The sequence below is a fragment of the Alnus glutinosa genome, chromosome 14 (genome assembly GCF_958979055.1).
Source record: "Alnus glutinosa chromosome 14, dhAlnGlut1.1, whole genome shotgun sequence".
NCBI classification, from domain to species: domain Eukaryota; kingdom Viridiplantae; phylum Streptophyta; class Magnoliopsida; order Fagales; family Betulaceae; genus Alnus; species Alnus glutinosa.
The window spans coordinates 6743866-6764547 of record NC_084899.1 but is presented as its reverse complement, the minus strand read 5'-3'; the positions used below and the strand labels follow the sequence as shown (position 1 = coordinate 6764547).

Below are 20682 nucleotides of genomic sequence, written 5' to 3'. Positions count from 1 at the left end.
ATACCAACAGGTTTACAGGAACACATATATAAACCATTTTGAAACCAAGTGGTTTATGATGACATTTTGGTATTGTCTGTTATTGCCTTAATCTGTTGGTACCAATTTTGGACCAAAAACAATAATTGGTAACAAATGGTACCAACAAGTTTACAGAGACATACCAAATTGGTCATTTACAAGTTCTTTGGAACTAACACAGCATTACAGAATATCACCCAATGATAACATGTACCATTTTGAAACCAATTGTTTATGATGTCATTTCTGGTATTGTCTGTTATTGGCATTATTGCCTTAATTTGTTGGTACCAAATGTTGTTTATAACTCTGTGAACTTCTTGTTAACAAATAGACCAATTGAATGGCCAATAACATCCATCCAATTTTGGTACCAATTTTGAACCCAAAACAACAATTGGTAACAAGTTCACAAAGACGTATCATATTGGTCATTTACAAGTTCTTTGGAACCAACATAGCAATTGATACCACCCATGAACAACAATATTTCAAAGATAACAACTACAATACACTTATCAAGGGAAATTCATAATCTGCTAACAATTACAAACCAGTTACCACCCTTGAACACAATTCGACCAACACTCACAACATTACAAGGCATTACACCATTACAAAAAAGTTTCATGCCAACATCATCCTCGATGCATTGCACTGGCTATGAGATTGAGGATATACAAGCAACAACACGAATATCACCCATGAACAAACAAAGGCAAATTTGTACTTCCTCTCTACTGACCGAAGCTTCATCTTCTGTCTCTCTAGTTTCGACTTGTATTTCTCAGCTTCTTCCTTGCATTTATCAGCTTCATTCTTATTTCTCTCAGCTTCAGACTTATATTTATCCGCTTCATCCGAGACTTGGGTTCCACTCAATTCCCATTCAAGCTTCAAACTCTCGTGCCACTTCCTCAACCTCGACACAACTCTTAGACCGTATACACACATTTCAGGATCACGCCATGAAAAATAATCACATTTCACAGCTTCTTGCTGCATAATCGGAAAATCCCATCAATCAACACTTGTGGAACCCTTAGGGGAAAAAAATTGGGAAAACAAAGATGGAACCCTAAAGGGGAAGAAAAAATTGGGGGAAGAAATTACTTGCCTTGTAATTTACACAAGAATAAAACCTTCTACCAAAATTTTCCATGGTGAAGGATGTCCACGAACATGCTTCCAATCCACATTTACACAGTGGACCGGTAGAGGTTGCCGAGCTCGATTCACTGTCGGACATAGGTTATGGTCTCTTCCACGTGAAGAAGGGAAGAAATTAACTCATGCAAAAAAACCTTCCTTTCACGCGTTGATGGAGGTAGGCCGAAGCTGGGAGTGTATGTATGAGCTGAGAGTATATCAATGTATGAGATAAGTGCTTTGTGAAGGAGGTTTCAGACTTGATTTATAAGTTGAAGTCAGGGGCAAAGAAGACCAAACTCATTAAAAAAGTCACGTAGAAGTCACGTGAATCGACTTCCGTCGCGTTTTAACGCCGAAAACAGACGGAATGCCCTTATGGGATACATTTTGATAGTTAAAACTCCGGGTTCGAGAGGAATAATAATTCAGTACCCTTCTGTCAAAACGCGGTATAGTTCGATACCCTTTTGTAAAGTTCTCTCTTTTTTAATTAAGAATGACGTATGTCATCATTCTATTGGTGATAAAGTGGCATACTAAAAGAATCAATGAAGTGTTTTGATGAAATTTGATTGTAGTAATTAAATTGTTATTTTGGACTATCCCGAGGGCTTTTGAATAGTTTTTTATATTACATTGAACGATTTATAATTTAGGCTAACCACAAGGACTGGTTTACATTTATCCCTTTTTCTTCCAAGTAATATGATGTTCCAAAGCCACATTTTTTACGGATAAAGTCAATTAGTTGATTAACCATGGTTTACCAATTTAATTAATTATATATATATATATATATATATATATATATATATATATATATATATATATATATATATATATATATATATATATATTGTGAAAATGAACCCTTGATTTATTTATTTTTACAAGGACTGATTTAATGGGAGCAGCATGCTAAATAGTCTTTCTTCCATTCAGTCCTCTGCAATCTTAACAACAACTACTATCATCATAAGAACAACAAAATGATTAATGGAGTGTTCTTTCCATTTTATTATTCAAGAAAATAACCTCTTTTTTTTCTTCCCATTCACTCCTCTGCAATCTTAACAACTTTCTTTCCAATGTTGTCACCCCGAAAGAGTCCAATGAAAGCAGAGGGGATGTTCTCCAAACCGGGTGTTATGTCTTCAAGTGCCTGCATATTACCCGTACGAAGGTGATCCGAGGTCGTTGATATACAATCTGCATATACATTCATAAAATCAGCTGCCAAAAATCCTCGGATTGTGATTCGCTTGTACACAACATCCAGCATATCTGGAGCAGCTCGTTTTCCAGCATCAGTGTATTCAGAGATAACCCCACAAACAGCAACTCTGCCGAAGGTATTCATGTTGGCAACTGCTGCTTCCTGCATCTCAGCCCCCACATTGTCGAAGTATATGTCAATTCCTTCTGGGAAGTACCTGTAGAATCAAATGCAAATGATTAAATTTGTAAAGAGTTTTGTAGTGGCATTTTTGTTTGAATAGTAATAACAAGTAACTGATGTGATATAAAAATACAAAGAATTTTTGAACTTTTTTTATGGTTCTAACCTTTTCAAAGCTGACTTCAAATCAGTTTCTTCTTTGTAGTTGAATGCATCATCAAATCCAAGCTTTTCTTTGAGCAACTCTACCTATAACAAGTTCGTTATGAAATTTAGTTTTCAATGAAGCATTGAAAACAAGTTCTCCTGTAAGATTAAAGCCATTAAGTTTTGCAAGAGTGTGACCTTTTGCTTGCTTCCAGCACAGCCAACAACATGGCAACCAAACAGTTTGGCATACTGTCCAACCAAATTTCCTACCGATCCAGAAGCTGCTGATACAAACACTTTCTCCCCCTTCTTGGGCTTGCATACCTCAAAAAATCCACAATAGGCTGTCAATCCACTAAGCCCTGCAGTAACATACAAAGAAAGAAATGAGTTAGTGAAAGTCTGCAGTGTCAAATAACTCATGCATGTCTTAGTTCAATGGCACATATAATTGTTAGAATATTAATTAAATTTACTGTTTTCTATCCGCTTTAATTTTTAGGATAAATGGTGATTTCACTTAGTATCAAGGCTAAATGTCTTGAGTTTGAACTTTGTCTCCATCAATTCACTTCTCATTTCAATTAAATATTTCACATATTAGGTCTCACTTATTAAGGACACGTGAAGGGAAGTGTTATAATATTAATTAAATTTACTATTTCCTATAAACTTAAGGTTTTGGATTAATTGGTGATTTAACGATGATAATACTGCTCTGCATCTTTCAATGTTGTAGTTCAGGTTCAGGGAAACATAGTCATTTTTTTGTTCAATCTAGAAGTAGTAACTCAATATTTTGGCTCCATTAATTGATGGGATGAAAATGATAATAAAGGAGTAATTTATTACCTAGAATTCCCACATGGTAAGTCAGTGGAAATCCCATGGTGTCCAATTTATTTAACATGCTTCCTTCTTTTAGTACACTATAGTCTCCCCAAGTGATTAGGCCAACCACCAAGTCATCCTTCTCAAACCTGGGATTCCCAGAGGCCACAACTTTTGCCACACCATAAGCATCAATAACCTGTCCATATATTAAAAAAAAAAAAAAAAAACTCAAACATTATTTATCAAAAATAAAAATAAAAATAAAATAACTCCAACATATTTTTTTTTTTTTATCAATGAATTTCTATTAACAATAAAACAAAGTATACAGCACACTCCAGCAGAAAACCTGCTAAGAACTCTAGATGCAAAAAAGGCACCTTACAAATCCAAATGAACCATCAGCTAACAATCAGCCTACAAAACAATCACCAGCAGCTATACAACTCAGCAACTACTAACCAATTACAATTACAAAACATACAAATCAGTAACAACTCTACCTATGAGCCTATCAACAGAGAACTCAACAAAACTCCATACAATTTACAACAAGCAAAAGACAGCAAACTAATCTGCAGTAGCACATTCTGCTGCCTCTGCATATTTTGAATTGCCAAGCGACCGTTAGCAAAAGTAATAGAAAGCAAAAAATCGAAATGCTCCTAAGGTGCGTTACAACATATCAGAAATGATATGCAAAGGGTTACAACAAAGATTTTTCAAGAATATAATTGGGCCTAAAAATCTTTTTTTGTTTAGTTGCATTTTGCAAACGAAACTAAACTTGAATACCCTAAGATCTTCTATTATAACAAGAGACAGATACTCGAAATTTAAATTATAGAAAGTGTTAGAGAAAAACAGAAGAAGAGAGAATCGTTCTGAATTCGAAAACTGGACTAAAGTAGACTATGTATAGTGTTAAAAATAGCGGTTACTATGTCTATTCACAGTCACCATCCCAGACCACAAAATAAATATATACATATTAAAAATTCTTTAACAGCAACATCTCTGCATAGCAAAATTCAGCTCCCTCTACCGTCTCTGCAGCCACTTGAATCTGTAGACAGAATTTGAGACAGGGATGGCCTCTTCTGGAACCTGTGTTTTTGCCTATATATGCTCATTGTTAGAGGTTTGTTTGTTTGATCGATGGTCTCTGTCTAGAGATTCAAGTATGTATAATTAGCCAGTTATCTGTAACTTAGTAAATAAGTATTACATGGGTGGCTTACCTCGCCGGGGGTTATACCAACTGCAAAATTGATGGCTTTCTGAGACGGACTTTGGCTCTTCATGCGGTTTATCTGGTATGGGTCAATAGATACGTAGAGATTCTTGACTATGACATCACTGCACCCAGGCTCAACTGAAAGAAGAAGAGCTGCGGCCTTGAGCTCAAAGTGGGACTCCTTTGGTGCACCATCAACATGAGTCTTTATTGTAATGTACCTGTTGCTCACTTCCATTGTTAACTATATATACCTTGATGTGCTGTTGAAATCTCAGCGTTTCAGCTATATATGAAAGCAGAACCAGAGGAAGAAGCTGAGGGGCATGTATTCTTATCTGAAACTTGGAAGACTTGTGAAAGGGTTGTGTCTGAATATGGAATATAAATCTACAGAAATTGAACTGCGCCCTCAAATTCAGAAAATTACAAATCAAGACTGGATTTTGGGGTAATTACCTTTTCCCCCATCAACTACCAGCCATTGTCAACATGCCCCCATGAACTGACACCTCGACCAAAAGAGAGCATCCAACTACCATCGTTACCCACTTTGCCCCCATCCGTCAGTCTAATTCACACAAAGACCAAAATGCCCTCTACAGTAATTAATAAAAAATATTAAAATTAATATTTTTTTTAAAAAAAAAAAATTGAAAAAGGGCGCCACCCTTAGATTAATTTTTGTTTTTGGTTTTTTTTTTTAAAACAAAAAAATATATTAATTTTAATATTTTTTTTATTAATTACTGTAGAGGGTATTTTGGTCTTTAAACAAAAATTAACACAAAAAAATGGAATATTCCATCAAAGTTAACGGAATCTTCTGACGGATGGGGGCAAAGTGGGTAACGATGGTAGTTGGATGCTCTCTTTTGGTCGAGGTGTCAGTTCATGGGGGCATGTTGACAATGGCTGGTAGTTGATGGGGGGAAAAGGTAATTACCCCTGGATTTTTATAGTATAATTCAATATTATAGACAAATGTTGCCGTACACACGTGTCCAATCCTACAATTTTTCTTTATCAACGTTCATTCGGCTTGTTGCTATTGGCCAATTGTTACACCATTATTATATATAACGATGAGGGCTGTCATAAGAATCTTTCCCTTCTTGGAGGAGTTGTAAACGTGAATATTCCAACTTGGTCCTTTTTCGTTTTTCTTATAAAACCGGCCTTAATTTCGTTTGTTTGTATATATTGTCTTTTTTCTTTCTTTTTAGCTAAGAAAATGCTAATTATAAAAAGAAGAAATTGTAAAGAGACAGAACTGGCCGAACCCTCCTTATTCTCCACACTAAAATATGACCATATACGTTAAAGCATGCAGGCCGTATTTCTTATAACATAAATATTGCACAATTAATAAATAAATAAATTATATAATTATGTTACAAAGTTGATGACAAGATTTAGTAGTAGTTAAATTGATTTTAATCTTTTTTTTTTTTTTTAACAAATGTTAATGAAATGGCTAATAGACTTGTCATGTCAGCTTTGTGAGATGCTTATATAGTATGAAGCATTATCTTACTCTTTTGAAATATAATAGTTAATGAAAGAGTAATACTACATACTATGCAAATATCCCACAGAGATGATGTAGCAAAATCTAGTAGCTCTTATTAAAAAAATATAGTAGTATTATACATTACATTTTTATCCACAACCATGCCACAGGGTTGATGTGACAATTTCAACCAATTTTTAAATTTTTATTTTATTTAATTTATAAAAAATAACTGATCCATGAATTGATTAAAACTACCATATCAGTATTTTCGGATAATTGTAAAATAAAAATTTAGCTTATAACATTATTCATAAAAAAAAAAAAAAAAAACCAATGGCTACGTACTACAAAGGCCAGTAAAAAAATTTATATGAAAAAAGGAAAAGATTTTGTTTTATAGTTTTTTTTTTTTTTAAAAAAAAAAATTTGAATGGTTATTAAAAATGATTGATGTGATATAAAAAGTAAAAAATAAAAAGGTTGAAACATTTTGAAGTTAACTTCTTCTTTTTTTTTTTTTTGAAAAAAATGAAAAGAAGAGGAAAAATTATTTTTTGGGTTATAAACACACCCACTATCAATTATCATGATACTTGGAAGTTGGAACTAGACAAATTAATTTGCTTCAATTATTATTATTATTATTTAGATTTGACAACTATTATCTGGCCCTTACCTTATTTGTCAAATACATAAAAATTCAGAGGTCAATGTCAGCTTCATAGATAATAGTTCTGCTTCCTGAATTATCAGAGAGATGTGGAGCCTACAAACCCTGAAAACTCGGTCAGCGTTAGAGAATAGAAATCCTTTCGTCAATACTTATCTAAAAGATTTCTATCCTTCAGCGGTTAGAAACATCCAGACAGGTCATGAGCTTCTGCCTCTGGTTCTACTTTTATATATATAGCTGAAACGCTGAGATTTCAACGGCACATCGAGGTATATATAGTTAACAATGGAAGTTAGCAACAGGTACATAACAATAAAGACTCATATTGATGGTGCACCAAAAGAGTCCCACTTTGAGCTCAAGACCGCAGCTCTTCTTCTCTCAGTTGAGCCTGGGTCCAATGATGTCATAGTCAAGAATCTCTATGTATCTATTGATCCATACTAGATAAACTGCATGAAGAGCCAAAGTTCGTCTCAGAAAGCCATAAACTTTGCACTTGCTATAACCCACGGCGAGGTAAGCCACCACTACAAAAAAATCCGTTCATTAGGGGCGCTATTATTAGCGTCGACTTTTCAAAAAATGTTAAAATTAGCATCGATAACAAAGAAGCTAATATGTTGTTGCTAATAACCTAATGGGAAATTTTGCCCTGCACAAGTTGAGGTGGGAAAGCAAATAGCAGTTGTCTGTCACAATTAGCATCGACTTTGCTTGACGCTACTAGATACCCATCTGCGTCCACTTTATTGACACAGTGTTAAAAAAATGATTATTTTTTATTTTTTATTTTTAAAAAAATTGAAAATATCAGCATCGATCGATAATAGGTCATCAATGTCGACTTCCAACTATCGACGCTGATGACCTATTATCAACGTCGACAATCAGAGGTCGATGCTGATAATAGGTCATTAGTGTCGACTTTTAAGTTGACGCTATTAACTTTGTATAACAAAAAAACAAAATCATATAAACCTATTTAACTTTTTTTTTTTAAAAAAAAAAAAAAAATTGAAACCTATAGAAAAAAAAAATAGTTCATTTTATATTATTAGTAAGTTTTTCTAGTTTTTTTTTAATTTTTAATTTTTGGGTTAAATGCCATTTCAATATCTGGGTTTTAATGACTTTAAATTTTTTTTTTTCTATCTACATTTTATTTTGTATCATAAACGGAATTTCATGTCAAACTAATCAAAACTTGCCACGTGGTCATATGTCTCATAAAAAACATAAAAATGAAGAAAATAGGAAATACCGAACATTCAATCGATCTGCATTAGTCTGATCGATCAAATTATTTGGATTTTGCATTATCCTGCATTAGTATGATCAATCGAAGGATTGATCATTAGTTTGATTGATCTTAATGCATTAGTTTGATCAATCATAATACAATTTAATGATCACTTGAACTCTATAAATTTTGTATTATCTACCATTGCGCATTAGTCCTATCAATCTTTAGCATCCTCCCATTATAGGAATCGTATTAAGCCTCACATCTATGTCCCAAAGAAATCATGATCTTATTTGTTCTATAACAATTTTTTTCTTTTTACCTATATTTTATTTTGTACCATAAATGGAATTCCATGTCAAACCAATCAAAACCTTCCAAGTGGTCATATGTTTTGTAAAAAAAACAAAAAATGTGGAAAATAGGAAAAATATATATAAAATATATATATATATATATATATATATATATATATATATATATATATATATATATATATATATATATATATATATATATATATTTTAAAAAAAAACCAAGTTGGGGTGGCAAAAAAAAAAAACCTCCACAAAAAATTAATTATTTCCAGACTATTAGTAAATTTTTCTATTTTCTAATCTTATGAATTAATATTTACTATTTCTAATTTTTTTAATCTATCCTTGTGCATTAGTCCGATCAATAATGATAAGATCAATCTGATTGATTCTTACACTTTAGTTTGATCAATTGTGATACAATTGAATGATCGATTGAACTTGACACAATTGAAGGTTCAATAAAAAATTTGATTGATCATAGTGCATTAGTTTGATCGATCGGACTATATGGATTTTTTATTATCTATGCTTGTGTATTAGCCCGATCAATCCTAGTGCATTAGTTCGATCGATCGTGATATGATCAAATGACCGACTGAACATGACACAACTAAAGGTTTGATCGAGCATCAGATCGATCCTAGTGCATAATTCCGATCATTTGTCATATGATCAATTGATCAATCAAACTATATGGATTTATGATAATCCATCAATATAGGTGCTTAATACTCAAAATACCCAAGTCACTCACTAATCGATGGCTTCTCAAAGTACACTTTATAGGCATGTGAATTAATTGATACGATTGAAGTTTCGATCAATTGTCTTATCGACCTTAGTGTATTAGTATGATCAATTGAACTCTAATGAATTTGTATTATTCCAGCGTATTAGTCCGATCGACTGTACATAATACGATCAAATGATTGATAGAAATTTATACAATTCAATATTTGATCAAACACCTCATCGATTGTAATGCATTAGTCTGATCGATCGTGATAAGATCAATGGATCGATCGAACTTGACATGAGTGAAGGTTTAATCGAACATCTGATCGATCCTAATGCTTTTTTTGATCGATTGAACTAGTTCACAAGGATAATGCAAAATCTATAGAGTTCGATTGAAAATAAAAAGGACATATATATATATATATATATATATATATATATATATATATATATATATTTTATATTTTTCCCTATATACGGCATATGTATATTAATTAAATATGATTTTTTTTATAGGTTTTATTTTTCTAAAATTTTAATAGGATTATGTTATTAAATATATATATATATATATATATTTTTTTAAAAAAAAATTAATAAGTTTAAACAATTTTTAAATTGCATAAATTAAAAAATATAAAAATTACTATTAGCCTCAACTTATACTAGTCAACATTGATAATATGGGTATAGACAGATCGTAATTATTGCAGTAATAGCTATGGGTGCTCTTTGGTCATGTAATGTCTTTTTTGTTGTTTGTTAAATTTATTTGTTAATAACTTAAAGTATTGTTGATTAAGACGTCTTAAAGTTAAACTTTTTATTTATATATATTTTTTTATATTGGATTAAATATTTGTTGATTATTACTTGTTATATGATTTATTTTAAGTATTTTTGTCAAATTTCGTTAAATATTTAAAGTTTAAAGTTTAAATTTTTAATATATTATTAATTTTTTTTTATTGAGAGTGACAGGTGTCACATTTTTATTGGACTCACGTGGCAACCTAACAGTTTCTGTTAAGTTTGTGGATGGAAAACGACTTCAACAAGTAATTTGTAATTTTCGCTTACCACAAGGACTTTACAATTATTTTTTATACCACATGGAGTAGTTTGTAATTTAGTCAAACCACAAAGATCAATGATGCAATTTTTCTAAAATAAAAATATAAAAACTAGGTGCCAACCACGGGAACTCTAAATTCACTTTGATACCATAAGGAGCGTGATGATGCATTTTTCCCTTTTTAAACAACATTGTCTTTTTTATTTTTAAAAAAATAATAAATTTCATTTTTTAGAAATATATTAACATATAAATTAATTAAATGGAAAAATGAAAATTAAAAGCAAGGGCACTAATAGCAAATGGTGCCTTTAGATAAAAAGAAAAGCGGGAATCAATGGCGCTAAATGAACATTTCGCACGAAAGTTTGCAGTATCTGTTTGCCCTAAACTCCTAATTCTAATGGTCCGTTTGGAAATTGAATTTTAGAATCTGAATTGAATTCTTATTTTGTTTGTAAATTTCGAGGCAAAGAAATATGTTTGGATGAAGAATATAATTTAGATTATTGTTTGAATTTGTGTTTGGGTGTTGAATTTTTTAGATTAAAAAATATTATTTTTTAATGGTAGGAAATGATTGGATGTTTGAAAAGTTGTGTATAATGATTGGTGTTGTGAAAAGTAGTGTGAAATAATGATTTATTATATATTGACTATTTAATTAAAATAAATAAATAAAACTTTTTTTTAAACAAAATAATTAAAATTAAAATTACAAAAAAAAAAAAAAAAAGAAGAAGCGGCTACCGGTTGGCAGTCACCACTTTGGGGATGTTTATTAAAAATCTTGTCATGGCTATTCAAGGATGCTTATCATACATTAATCATGGAATTTCTAGGCTTTAGTGCGTAGAGAATGCTTGGTTTTTGAGGAGTCTGTTATTGTTCTGGAATTGTTTTATTTCTCAGAAAAAAATGAAATGTTTTGGTTCACAAATGAGGTCGAGCTAGCTCTCTCTCTTCAACCGCCAAACATTGCTCAAGACTAGAAATGTCTTGCCGTTTCAAATGGTTCAAAAAACCGTTAACATCAGCACCCTCATTTCCCTCTCACAACGGTGCCAAACCCTGAAACAACTCAAGCAAATCCATACCCATCTCCTCAAATCCCACCTACACCAAAATCCGTACGCTATTGCCTCATTCCTCTCCGTCGCTGCAACCTTCAAGGATGCTTCTTTCTTTTCTTACGCTCGCTCGATTTTTGAGCATCTTTGTTACCGCAACACGTTCATGTACAATACTATGATCAGAAGGCATGTTCAGTCTAATTCACCGATACCCGCCATCTCGTGCTACTTTGACATGTTGAATTATGGCCTCGTGGCTAATAACTACACCTTTCCACCATTGATCAAAGCTTCTACGGTTTTAGTTCCTTTTTCGAAGAAGAGAATTCTGGGTCGTTTGGTTCATGCCCATATTGTCAAATTCGGATTCCGTGATGACCCTTTTGTCGTCAGTGCGCTCATTGAGTATTACTCTGTAGTACATGACTTAGGAACTGCAAGATTGCTATTTGATAGAACTCCAAAGAAGGATGTGGTTATGTGGACAACGATGATTGATGGGTATGGGAAGGTGGGGGATGTGGCAAATGCAAGATTGTTGTTTGAAGAAATGCCTGTGAGGAATGTGATATCGTGGAGTGCAATAATGGCCGCTTATTCTCGGGTTAGTGACTTCAAAGAGGTGCTTAGTTTGTTTAGGAAAATGCAAGAAGCGGGAATGAAGCCGAATGAGTCGGTTCTCGTTAGCGTTCTCACTGCATGTGCCCATCTTGGTGCAGTCACACAAGGATTATGGATCCACTCATATGCTAAGCAGCGTAATCTTGAGTCCAACCCAATTCTGGCCACTGCATTAGTGGACATGTACTCAAAATGCGGTTGTGTCGAATCAGCACTATCAGTTTTCGAGAGCATCCCTGATAAGGATGCAGGGACATGGAATGCGATGATTTCTGGTGTTGCAATGAATGGAGATGCAAGGAAGTCGCTTGATTTATTCAATCGAATGGCTACAACTGGGACTCAACCCACAGACACAACATTTGTTGCTGTCCTTACAGCTTGTACACATGCAAAGATGGTTGCTGAGGGGCTTAAATTGTTTGAACAAATGGGTACTATTTACAGGGTTGAACCCCGGCTTGAGCATTATGCATGTGTTGTTGATCTCTTGGCTAGAGCTGGTATGATAGAGGAAGCCGAGAAGTTTACAGAGGAGAAGATGGGGGGGCTTGGCAGAGGAGATGCCAATGTTTGGGGAGCACTACTGGGTGCATCTAGAGTTTATAAAAATATTGAAATTGGGGACAGAGTCTGGAAAAGGCTAACTGGTATGGGAGTAGTTAATTCTGGTACTAGTGTTCTTTCTTATAATATATATAAGGAAGCTGGCTGGGAAATGGAGGCGAAGAAAGTCAGGAAAACGCTTTCGGAGGCGGGAATGAAGAAGCAACCAGGTTGCAGTGTGATAGAGGTGAGTGGAAAGGTCGAAGAGTTCCTTGCAGGTGATCTTTGCCATCCTCGGGCACAAGAAATATGTAAAATGCTTGATTCTTTTTCCGAAAGCATGAATTTGGACCATTCAATGAAGTAATTTATAAGAGTTTTAATAAAGGGCTGCCCATTTTCCATGTGTTATATATCTGTTAGTCGCATGTTCGTCCCTCATCAAAATATAGCAGAAATGGAATAATAAAACAATGTAACACAATTTTGCATCTATTACAGGGAGTTTTATAATATATCTCAAGATGAATGTGCTGCCTGTAGGTTCCATGGCTGGTTCTCATATTTACTTTCCTCGTCTTAGAAATCTACGAAAGATTCAAGAAATAGACGGGACATTGCATCAATAAACTGAAGAAACGTGATTCAATAACATTTAATTAATATGCGATCCAAGTTATATATTAAACTACACTGTGGGCTATTGAGCTAAAAAATGATCGTATTGGATATAGAAGGTAAAACTGAATAATGCATTCAGGAAAGGCAGTTATTTTCCTACCCCACATAGTTCCCAAAGAATTGCTAACCATTCTGTTAGCAGCCTCTATTATTAGTTGAACTGAGCAATAATTCCCCCATTTGTTACTTGGTATAAGATGGCATCTTTCAGCAGTGGCCTTGCAGGACTTTTGGTGTCAAGCGCATTGATTCTCATGAAAATCCTCAGCTGATAACAAACCAGTGATAAGGCGTTTGACCCTTTCAGCACCTGGACCTGGCCTGAGTTCAGTTGTGTTTGCTATTTCCTGATGTGGGACAGTCAGGTTTGCATTTTCTTGATAATTAAACCATCCACCACGCACAAATCCATCAGCATTGCAGCCCAAAAGCTCAGAATCAATCTTCTCAAGAACAGCATCATCGCTGCCAAATTTCCTGGCGAAGGGGGCATTGCTGTCTACCATCCTCTTATAGTCATCACCTGAGAGAAAATGCGGGTGTTGTTTCGGGGGATTGTCCCACGATATGTAGTGCAGATCATGGTTTACTGTAGTGTTCCGGAACTCTGGGGCATTGCAGATGACTGTATGGAAATACCCTTCAGGAGAAGAAAGAAAGTTGGCATAATACATAAGGACTATTCTTGGAAGGTTGTCCCATCCCCATAAACAAAATTCTACAAAAGGGCGAGAGAGCATCATCCAAGCAGAACCTGAGGAAATTCATGACCATAGTCGAAGATTATATATATGGTGAAATTATGCTAGGATCAGTAATTTCAAAATCACGTTATTATGGGGAAAATGGCATAAACATTTAGTCAAAATTGAGGCAACAGAAACTAAAATCCACACCTGTAAATAGCCTATATGCAGTTGGCACGGTTCTTTGCTCTGACACCCAAAAAACATCTGATTCATGCAGGCTATAGAAACCCGGATCAATTATAATAGGCTTGGCTCTCTGATACCTGTGGATTTCAAAGAATTTGCACCTTTTAAGCAGAGTTGTAAACAAATTTTGCAGAGAATTGGTGTGTTGCTATTGAACTAATTCCGGCAAAACGGAAAATAACTAACAAAAGAGAAGGGATGAGCCAAATACTCCTTCCAGCCAATGTCACTTGTATGCTCAATAAAATTAAGGTTTCTTGGAATAGCTGACAGTGTATGAAGCAAATCTGCATTACCCAAAAGAAATCAGAAATTGAAAGCATCAGAAAGCGACCATGAAAAATAAATTTTTTAATCATTAAAAAAGAGTTTTAACTAAATTATTACTTAAAAATAATAATAATAATAACAATTAACTGCGATGCAACTATAGTCTAGACTAGACCCGTCTTCCCCACTCCCACAAAAATGCACAAACACCCAATCAAGAAAAAACCACCACCGACACCAAATCGTATCCAGTTTTCTGCTCTCGAAATACCCATTTGACAGATTCAAGCGGTAACTTATTTTATAAGCAAACAGAGCTTATCGGAAGTACAGAAAAGCCCAAAATTTATTTCCTTACCATCTTGGGTCACCAGGGGATAATCCGAAGCACTCAGGTTAATAAACCAATCCCATTTTCCGCCATCCCTCAACAAAATGGCCGCCGCTTGAAGCGTATTGCTCACCATCGTGGGCCCCCTGTACGTAACCAAATTGGCTCTCACGACCATCCGCACATTCCCGAGAGCCTTAAACAGCGGCTCGTTCCTGACAAAGGCCGCCAGCTCCAGCCGCTCCTCCGGCGAGGCCTTCAGGTCCAGGTGCACCACGTACTGGTTCCGCGGATGGTACAGCGCCTTGAGCGTCCTCTTCAGGCTCTGCCCATCGCCCATTGAGCCGGAGATTAAGTACGCCAGCCTCGGGACTGAATCCATCGAATTCGCCGCGGACACCCCCATCTTCGATTCCACGAAGTCCGGGGGCTGCTTCTTGACATGGCTCTGGTGGTACAGCTGAGTGGAGGCGTTGGAGGAAGTAAAAACAGTGAGGAAGACGAGTAAGGTGGACAATAGAAGAGCGAAGCCCAGTGCGAGAAACCACTTCTTCTTCTTCTGCTGCGGCGGCTTGTTTGTCTCCATGCCAACAAGTAGCGAGCTCAGAGAAGAGAGACAGAGATGGAGGACATGGAAATGTGAGCCTGAGGATCCCGGCTGGTTTTGGAGGGCAGGAGATTAAAGGAATGGTTAGTGCTATAATTATTTGTTTTGGTGGGTGCGGAGATGGAGAGAGTGGGGGAATGAAAAAGAAGCTTTATATATATATACGTGTCAATCAGTGTGTGGTGAGTACGGATGCTCACTAGCTGGAAAGGATATTTGTGTCCAATCTGGTGGGACCCGATATTGGCCCTTTTAATTTAATTTTCTTCTCTGTTCAGTGTTCAGTGTGTGTGAGCGCCCGGAGGACATTTCTCCGAATCAACAAATATTTATATCGAGAAATTATTCTTTCGAAAAAAAACAAAAAAACATGTTAATGGGGAATATTAATAATATATATGGTTTGACGAGACAGAAGGTTGAAGTCGATCAAGCCCGAGAAAATCCAAGAAATCTACTGTACTCTGTTTGGTTGGCAAGAAAATCCAAGAGAATTAAACCAATAAAAAGAAAAAAAAAGAAGCAAAACCCCGTTTGGCGGTTGGGAGAAAAATTCATTTTGTTGTGCGTTTTCTTCTTAATTACTTTTGGTATTACATGTTGGCGTGTTTATTTCATATTAAAGGTTACACAGAATTGAGGTTGACAATTTTTTATACGACTTGTGAATTCGACATCAACCAAATAAATGCAAAATTAACAAGTTAAAGTTGGGAGGTCTGACATGTTGAACTAAATGAGTCGGATTAAGGTTTAACTGTATAGTCTTATACCAATACCTCGACACGAACCGAATTCGACGTGCGACATTTATGACAGATAAGTTTTTACACGACTACAAACCTGGCACGAAATTAGCCAATTAAAGTGTTTGACCCGTTTAATTAAATGAGTTGGATTAAGATTGTCTTATATAGTCTTATACTCATGCCTTGATACGATCCAAACCCAATACTTATACTGATACAAAAGAACTCTAATAGAAGTTATTTCCTTGAGAATTAGAATCCTATCCATGTTGAGAAATATCCATATGTTTTGAATTTATAAGGTGATAGATCTATAATGTTCTTACGCAGTGATTTGAAATTGTTGGGAAAGGGGTGAGGAGCTTGAGAGTATCCCTAAAAACTCTCCAAATTTTACCTAAAAAAATCTATTTTTATTATTTTAACTACTACTTTTAACAAACTTCTTATATCAAATTTTTTAAATATATATATATATATATATATATATATATATATTAACTAAATATTAATTTTTTTTATTGGTTTTAAACAACCACTCCTAACAAATGATGAGAGGAAAAGTGAAAAAAAAAGTAAAAGGAGAGAAGAATTCAAAAAATGATAAAAGAAATTGAATAACTCATGAAATTTATGAGTAAAATTTGGGGTGGAATTCTGATAAGAGACAAAATAGAAAAATTATAAAAAATTTGTTAAGGTGAGTTTTTTTTTTTTTTTTTTGGAGATATTTACTAAAATTTAGTGAAAATTTTAAAATAAAAAACTTGCAAGAAATGCTCTAAGAAAAGTTTGTTTGTTTGCTAAAAGTCGACAATGGTATATATTGGTATTGCTCTTAGCCAAATTTAGCTTAAATTGAAAGGTGCGGCTGTGCAGCTGTGCCGTTGGCGACGTGAATGACGTATAGCTTAAAACAAAATAAAATAAAAAGAAGAGAAAAAACAACCAATAAGAAGAACATAACCCTCAGGTATTGAATGTTACTCATTACCGACTACCAAAAAAAACACGAACATATCAGCAGTAAGAAAACTCTTGTGTACGCATTGGAATCATCTAGGAAATGGTGACAAGCAATTAAAAATGGTTGGAAAGGATTAGAAAAGTGAGTACACAACCTGTAGCAAAATGTTAACATTAAGTATTAATACAAAAATCCGAAGGACCTCGGTTTCTTGTCCTTATTAATTAAATGAATGAGCAGTGCTACGGATAAGCACTTTTTATTCAGAATTCATTCGAAAAAAAAGTATAATATTAGGGAGAGAATGCTTCTTTCCCAAGCATTAGCTTAACTAAATTTAGAGAAAATATTGCTTTTACCTAAACTTTTGGAGATACTTTAAGAGCATCTCCAATTTGTCAACAAAACCACCCCTCCACAAACAGGGCAAGCTACTAATTCTTCTAGGTGAAAACTGAAAAGTCTCATACCTAAACTCTCTCTCTCAATTTTTTTTTTTCTTTTTTTCAATCCTCTGCATTCTCAATAGAGAAGATTCTCCCATCATTATCGATGCCGACAGGGGCAGAGAGAAGACTTTCACAATTGGGAAGGAAGTGAAGGACACTTTTTCCCCACCAATCGGATCGAGCTCTCTCTACTGTGGAGCATTTTGGGTTACCTATAAAAATGAAAATTATTTTCTCTACCCTCCATCCATTGAAATGCTCCTTTTGTTCTTGTGCAAGTATTTGGGCTTCTATGTTTCTTTTTTTTTTTTTTTTTTTTTTTTTTTTTTTTTAATTTTAATTTTAATTTTTTTTAAGGTAATTTCAATTCTATAAATCAGTTGAAACAACTTGTTGTTCGACAAGTAGAATGTCTGCAATACAACTAGGATAGGATCCAATCCAAACATGCTGCTGGCGTTGCAAGACGGCATGACGTGCTAGCTTGTGTGCTACCCCATTTCCTACACGAGATATGAATTGGACTTTCAAGGAAGGAACATTGGAGAGGAGGTGCCGGGTATGATCAACAATGCTACCCGCTACCGTACCGGCTAGCGGAGACCCCTCCATTTGTTAAAGCAGTAACGATCTCCTTGGCGTCGCCTTCAAGCAGAATTGATTGTAGGCCAAGCTCTGTGCCGAGCTCTACCACCTGCCGTGCTGCCAAAGCTTCTGCAATGGAAGGATCCGAAACCAGCACATGGCAGCCCTCACAGCCCCTGATGATCACGAATAACAATGCGTCAATGCCCACGCCCAAAAGTTTGTTCCGCTTGTCCACCGCCACATCCCAATTAATCTTGAGCTGTCCGGGTGGTGGCTTTTGCCATTGAGTGCTCCGAGTCTCTGGGTTCACCCGAATAATACTAGGCATATCAATGGCTATATGGAAAGCTTCTTGATATTCTTTTGCATTTTGAACCAAGCATTTGGGAGACATAATCTGCCCACCAGAAACCACCCTGTTTCTGCGAAGTCATAACTTGTGGACAATGATGGCCACCAATTCCAAATCTCCGGCATCCAGCCGCTTACTCAGGTGTTCAAAGATGGAAAGAAACTCACCTCCGGGTATTGCACTTTTTTGGATGCTCCGGTTGCACTCCACCCAGAATGCTATAGAAGCCGGGCATCCCAAATTATAAGAGCACTAGACTCAGCTGCCGTGCCACAAATCGGGCAAGGAGATCGTTTAGTTTCTTTCTACTTTATATCATACTAACCACTTCTTATTATTACTAAAAATAAAAAAATAAAAAATATTCCATTGAACATGAAAGGAAGAGATTGCCAAACGGGGACTTATCCCATTTGTACCTATTTTTGTTATGAATATACACTTATGATGCACTTATAACATTTTATCGTATGTGACACTTTTGTATAAACTTTCTTTTGTATGTAAAAGATGCAATATATAAGCTTTAAAAATATAGATGTTTAACTCAGCTCTAAGTGTTGTGGCTATTTCATTGTATTATGTTTCTGATGCCATGTAAACATCTCTTATGTGATATGCTCATTTTGTGAGACGATATTTGGCATATACAGGTTTATTGTGGCGATATGACCTTTGGTATAAAAAGGGAGTCGTTACAAGTGCCATCACATGGACACTGTCTGCAAGCAAGCAACAGCAAAAGGGCCAACTCACCAAGGCCACCAAAGGGTTGGGCTACGCCCCCCAACCAACACACAAGCCACACCAACAAGGCCACACAAACTATAGTGCATGGGCCACACCAACAACACTGAGCCTTCATCCGAACATGACCCAATGGGTTGGACCACACCCACCCCAGCAACATGGGTGTAATGGACACTCGTGCTTCAACCATGGAAGCCATGTCACGGTTGTGATAATTGTTCAATCGATATCCACCACCTGGACAAAAACCAAAAAGCGCCTAAAGTGTATTAAAAAGTGGGACACTGTATAATTATTGTACAACTCCAATAACTTTTATTTTTTTTAAATAAAAAAATAATTATTGAATATGTAGGACCCATATGTAAGAAAACCGATCCAATGGTTAGTTTGAAAGAAAATAAAATTGTTAGAGTTGTATAGAAGTTGTACAAGAGTTGTAAATATATCATATCTCATCGAAAAGTGATACATTTACAATTTCTATACGTATAACTCTTATAAAACTCTAACAACTTCTTCTTCTTCTTCTTCTTCTTCTTTTTTTTTTTTTTTTTTTTTTTTTTTTTTTTTTTATTTATCAAACTAACAATTGGATCTATTTTCTACATGTAGGTTCTCTACATATTTAATGGTTGATTTTTTTTTTTTTTTTTTTTTTTTTTTTTTTTTTTTAAAAAAAAAAAATTGTTAGAGTTGTATAAGAGTTGTGCAGAAGTTGTAAATGTATCATATCTCTATTTCATCTCCTAATATGTAATGTGATATGATACGTTTATAACTTCTGTACAACTACAACAACTTTTGTTTAAAATCAACCATTGGTTATGTAGGACCCACATGTAAGAAAATAGATCCAATAGTTAGTTCGAAAAAAAGATTTTGGAGTTATACAAGAGTTATGTCAAGAGTTGTACAACAATCATTACTCATATAAAACATGGGTGATTTACTAGTAGCATCTTAAACCGTAATTAAGAGCACGTTCTTTGTGGAGTTTTCTTATTACATCTTTTTGAATTTCAATTATGAATTATGTACCTTCAAATTTTGGCACTATGGTGCTTGTTAAGCATTCAAGTTTTTGAAACATTTTACAACGTGCATAATAGTTTTTGTTAAAATGCCCGAATGACTAAGAAATTAGTCTGTAGGTTATATCATTCATTATCACCTAAACGGTAACCAAGCAACCATTTTGCTTTGCCTATTCATTTCAATACAACTGACCTTTCAAACATTCTTCCAACCCACGTCTTCGTCTGCTGCTTACATGTTGATACCTTCCCTTTCTCCCTGAACTTCTTCTCCCCATTAATTCCCAAAGGAACCTACAATTCTATACCAAAAACAAAACTCAGAGGAAAAAAAAAAGTAGTAATACACTACAAAAAATGATGAC

At 34.8% G+C, this 20682-nt stretch overlaps 3 protein-coding genes across 3 annotated transcripts; 1 reads left to right on the top strand and 2 right to left on the bottom strand.

The window, feature by feature from the left end:
- Nucleotides 1-2086: 2086 nt before the first annotated feature.
- On the bottom strand, nucleotides 2087-5150 carry LOC133857455 (2-alkenal reductase (NADP(+)-dependent)-like). Its single transcript, XM_062292731.1, has 5 exons — nucleotides 4798-5150; nucleotides 3575-3752; nucleotides 2918-3084; nucleotides 2739-2821; nucleotides 2087-2606 (listed from the first exon to the last, which is right to left on the bottom strand). Exons 1-5 carry the CDS (start codon nucleotides 5029-5031, stop codon nucleotides 2228-2230), a joined length of 1041 nt encoding a protein of 346 aa, XP_062148715.1. The 5' UTR covers nucleotides 5032-5150; the 3' UTR covers nucleotides 2087-2227.
- Nucleotides 5151-11178: 6028 nt separating this feature from the next.
- LOC133857252 (pentatricopeptide repeat-containing protein At5g66520-like) lies at nucleotides 11179-13074 on the top strand. The gene has a single exon (XM_062292447.1). It carries the CDS (start codon nucleotides 11373-11375, stop codon nucleotides 12966-12968), a length of 1596 nt encoding a protein of 531 aa, XP_062148431.1. The 5' UTR covers nucleotides 11179-11372; the 3' UTR covers nucleotides 12969-13074.
- A 158-nt stretch (nucleotides 13075-13232) lies between these two features.
- LOC133857253 (beta-glucuronosyltransferase GlcAT14B-like) lies at nucleotides 13233-15541 on the bottom strand. Its single transcript, XM_062292448.1, has 4 exons — nucleotides 14846-15541; nucleotides 14429-14504; nucleotides 14179-14294; nucleotides 13233-14036 (listed from the first exon to the last, which is right to left on the bottom strand). The coding sequence occupies exons 1-4, from the start codon at nucleotides 15402-15404 to the stop codon at nucleotides 13519-13521; spliced, it is 1269 nt and encodes a 422-aa protein (XP_062148432.1). The 5' UTR covers nucleotides 15405-15541; the 3' UTR covers nucleotides 13233-13518.
- Nucleotides 15542-20682: the final 5141 nt, after the last annotated feature.

Excerpts from the sequence above, each read along its gene's own strand:
- LOC133857455 (XM_062292731.1), bottom strand. The coding sequence starts at position 5,031 with ATGGAAGTGAGCAACAGGTACATTACAATAAAGACTCATGTTGATGGT. Across the intron at positions 3,753-4,797 it reads TTGGTATAACCCCCGGCGAG|GTTATTGATGCTTATGGTGT; the intron begins GTAAGCCACCCA and ends ATATATGGACAG. Across the intron at positions 2,822-2,917 it reads GTGCTGGAAGCAAGCAAAAG|GTAGAGTTGCTCAAAGAAAA; the intron begins GTCACACTCTTG and ends AACTTGTTATAG.
- LOC133857252 (XM_062292447.1), top strand. The coding sequence starts at position 11,373 with ATGGTTCAAAAAACCGTTAACATCAGCACCCTCATTTCCCTCTCACAA.
- LOC133857253 (XM_062292448.1), bottom strand. The coding sequence starts at position 15,404 with ATGGAGACAAACAAGCCGCCGCAGCAGAAGAAGAAGAAGTGGTTTCTC. Across the intron at positions 14,295-14,428 it reads AGTGACATTGGCTGGAAGGA|GTATCAGAGAGCCAAGCCTA; the intron begins GTATTTGGCTCA and ends TGAAATCCACAG. Across the intron at positions 14,037-14,178 it reads TGCATATAGGCTATTTACAG|GTTCTGCTTGGATGATGCTC; the intron begins GTGTGGATTTTA and ends GAATTTCCTCAG.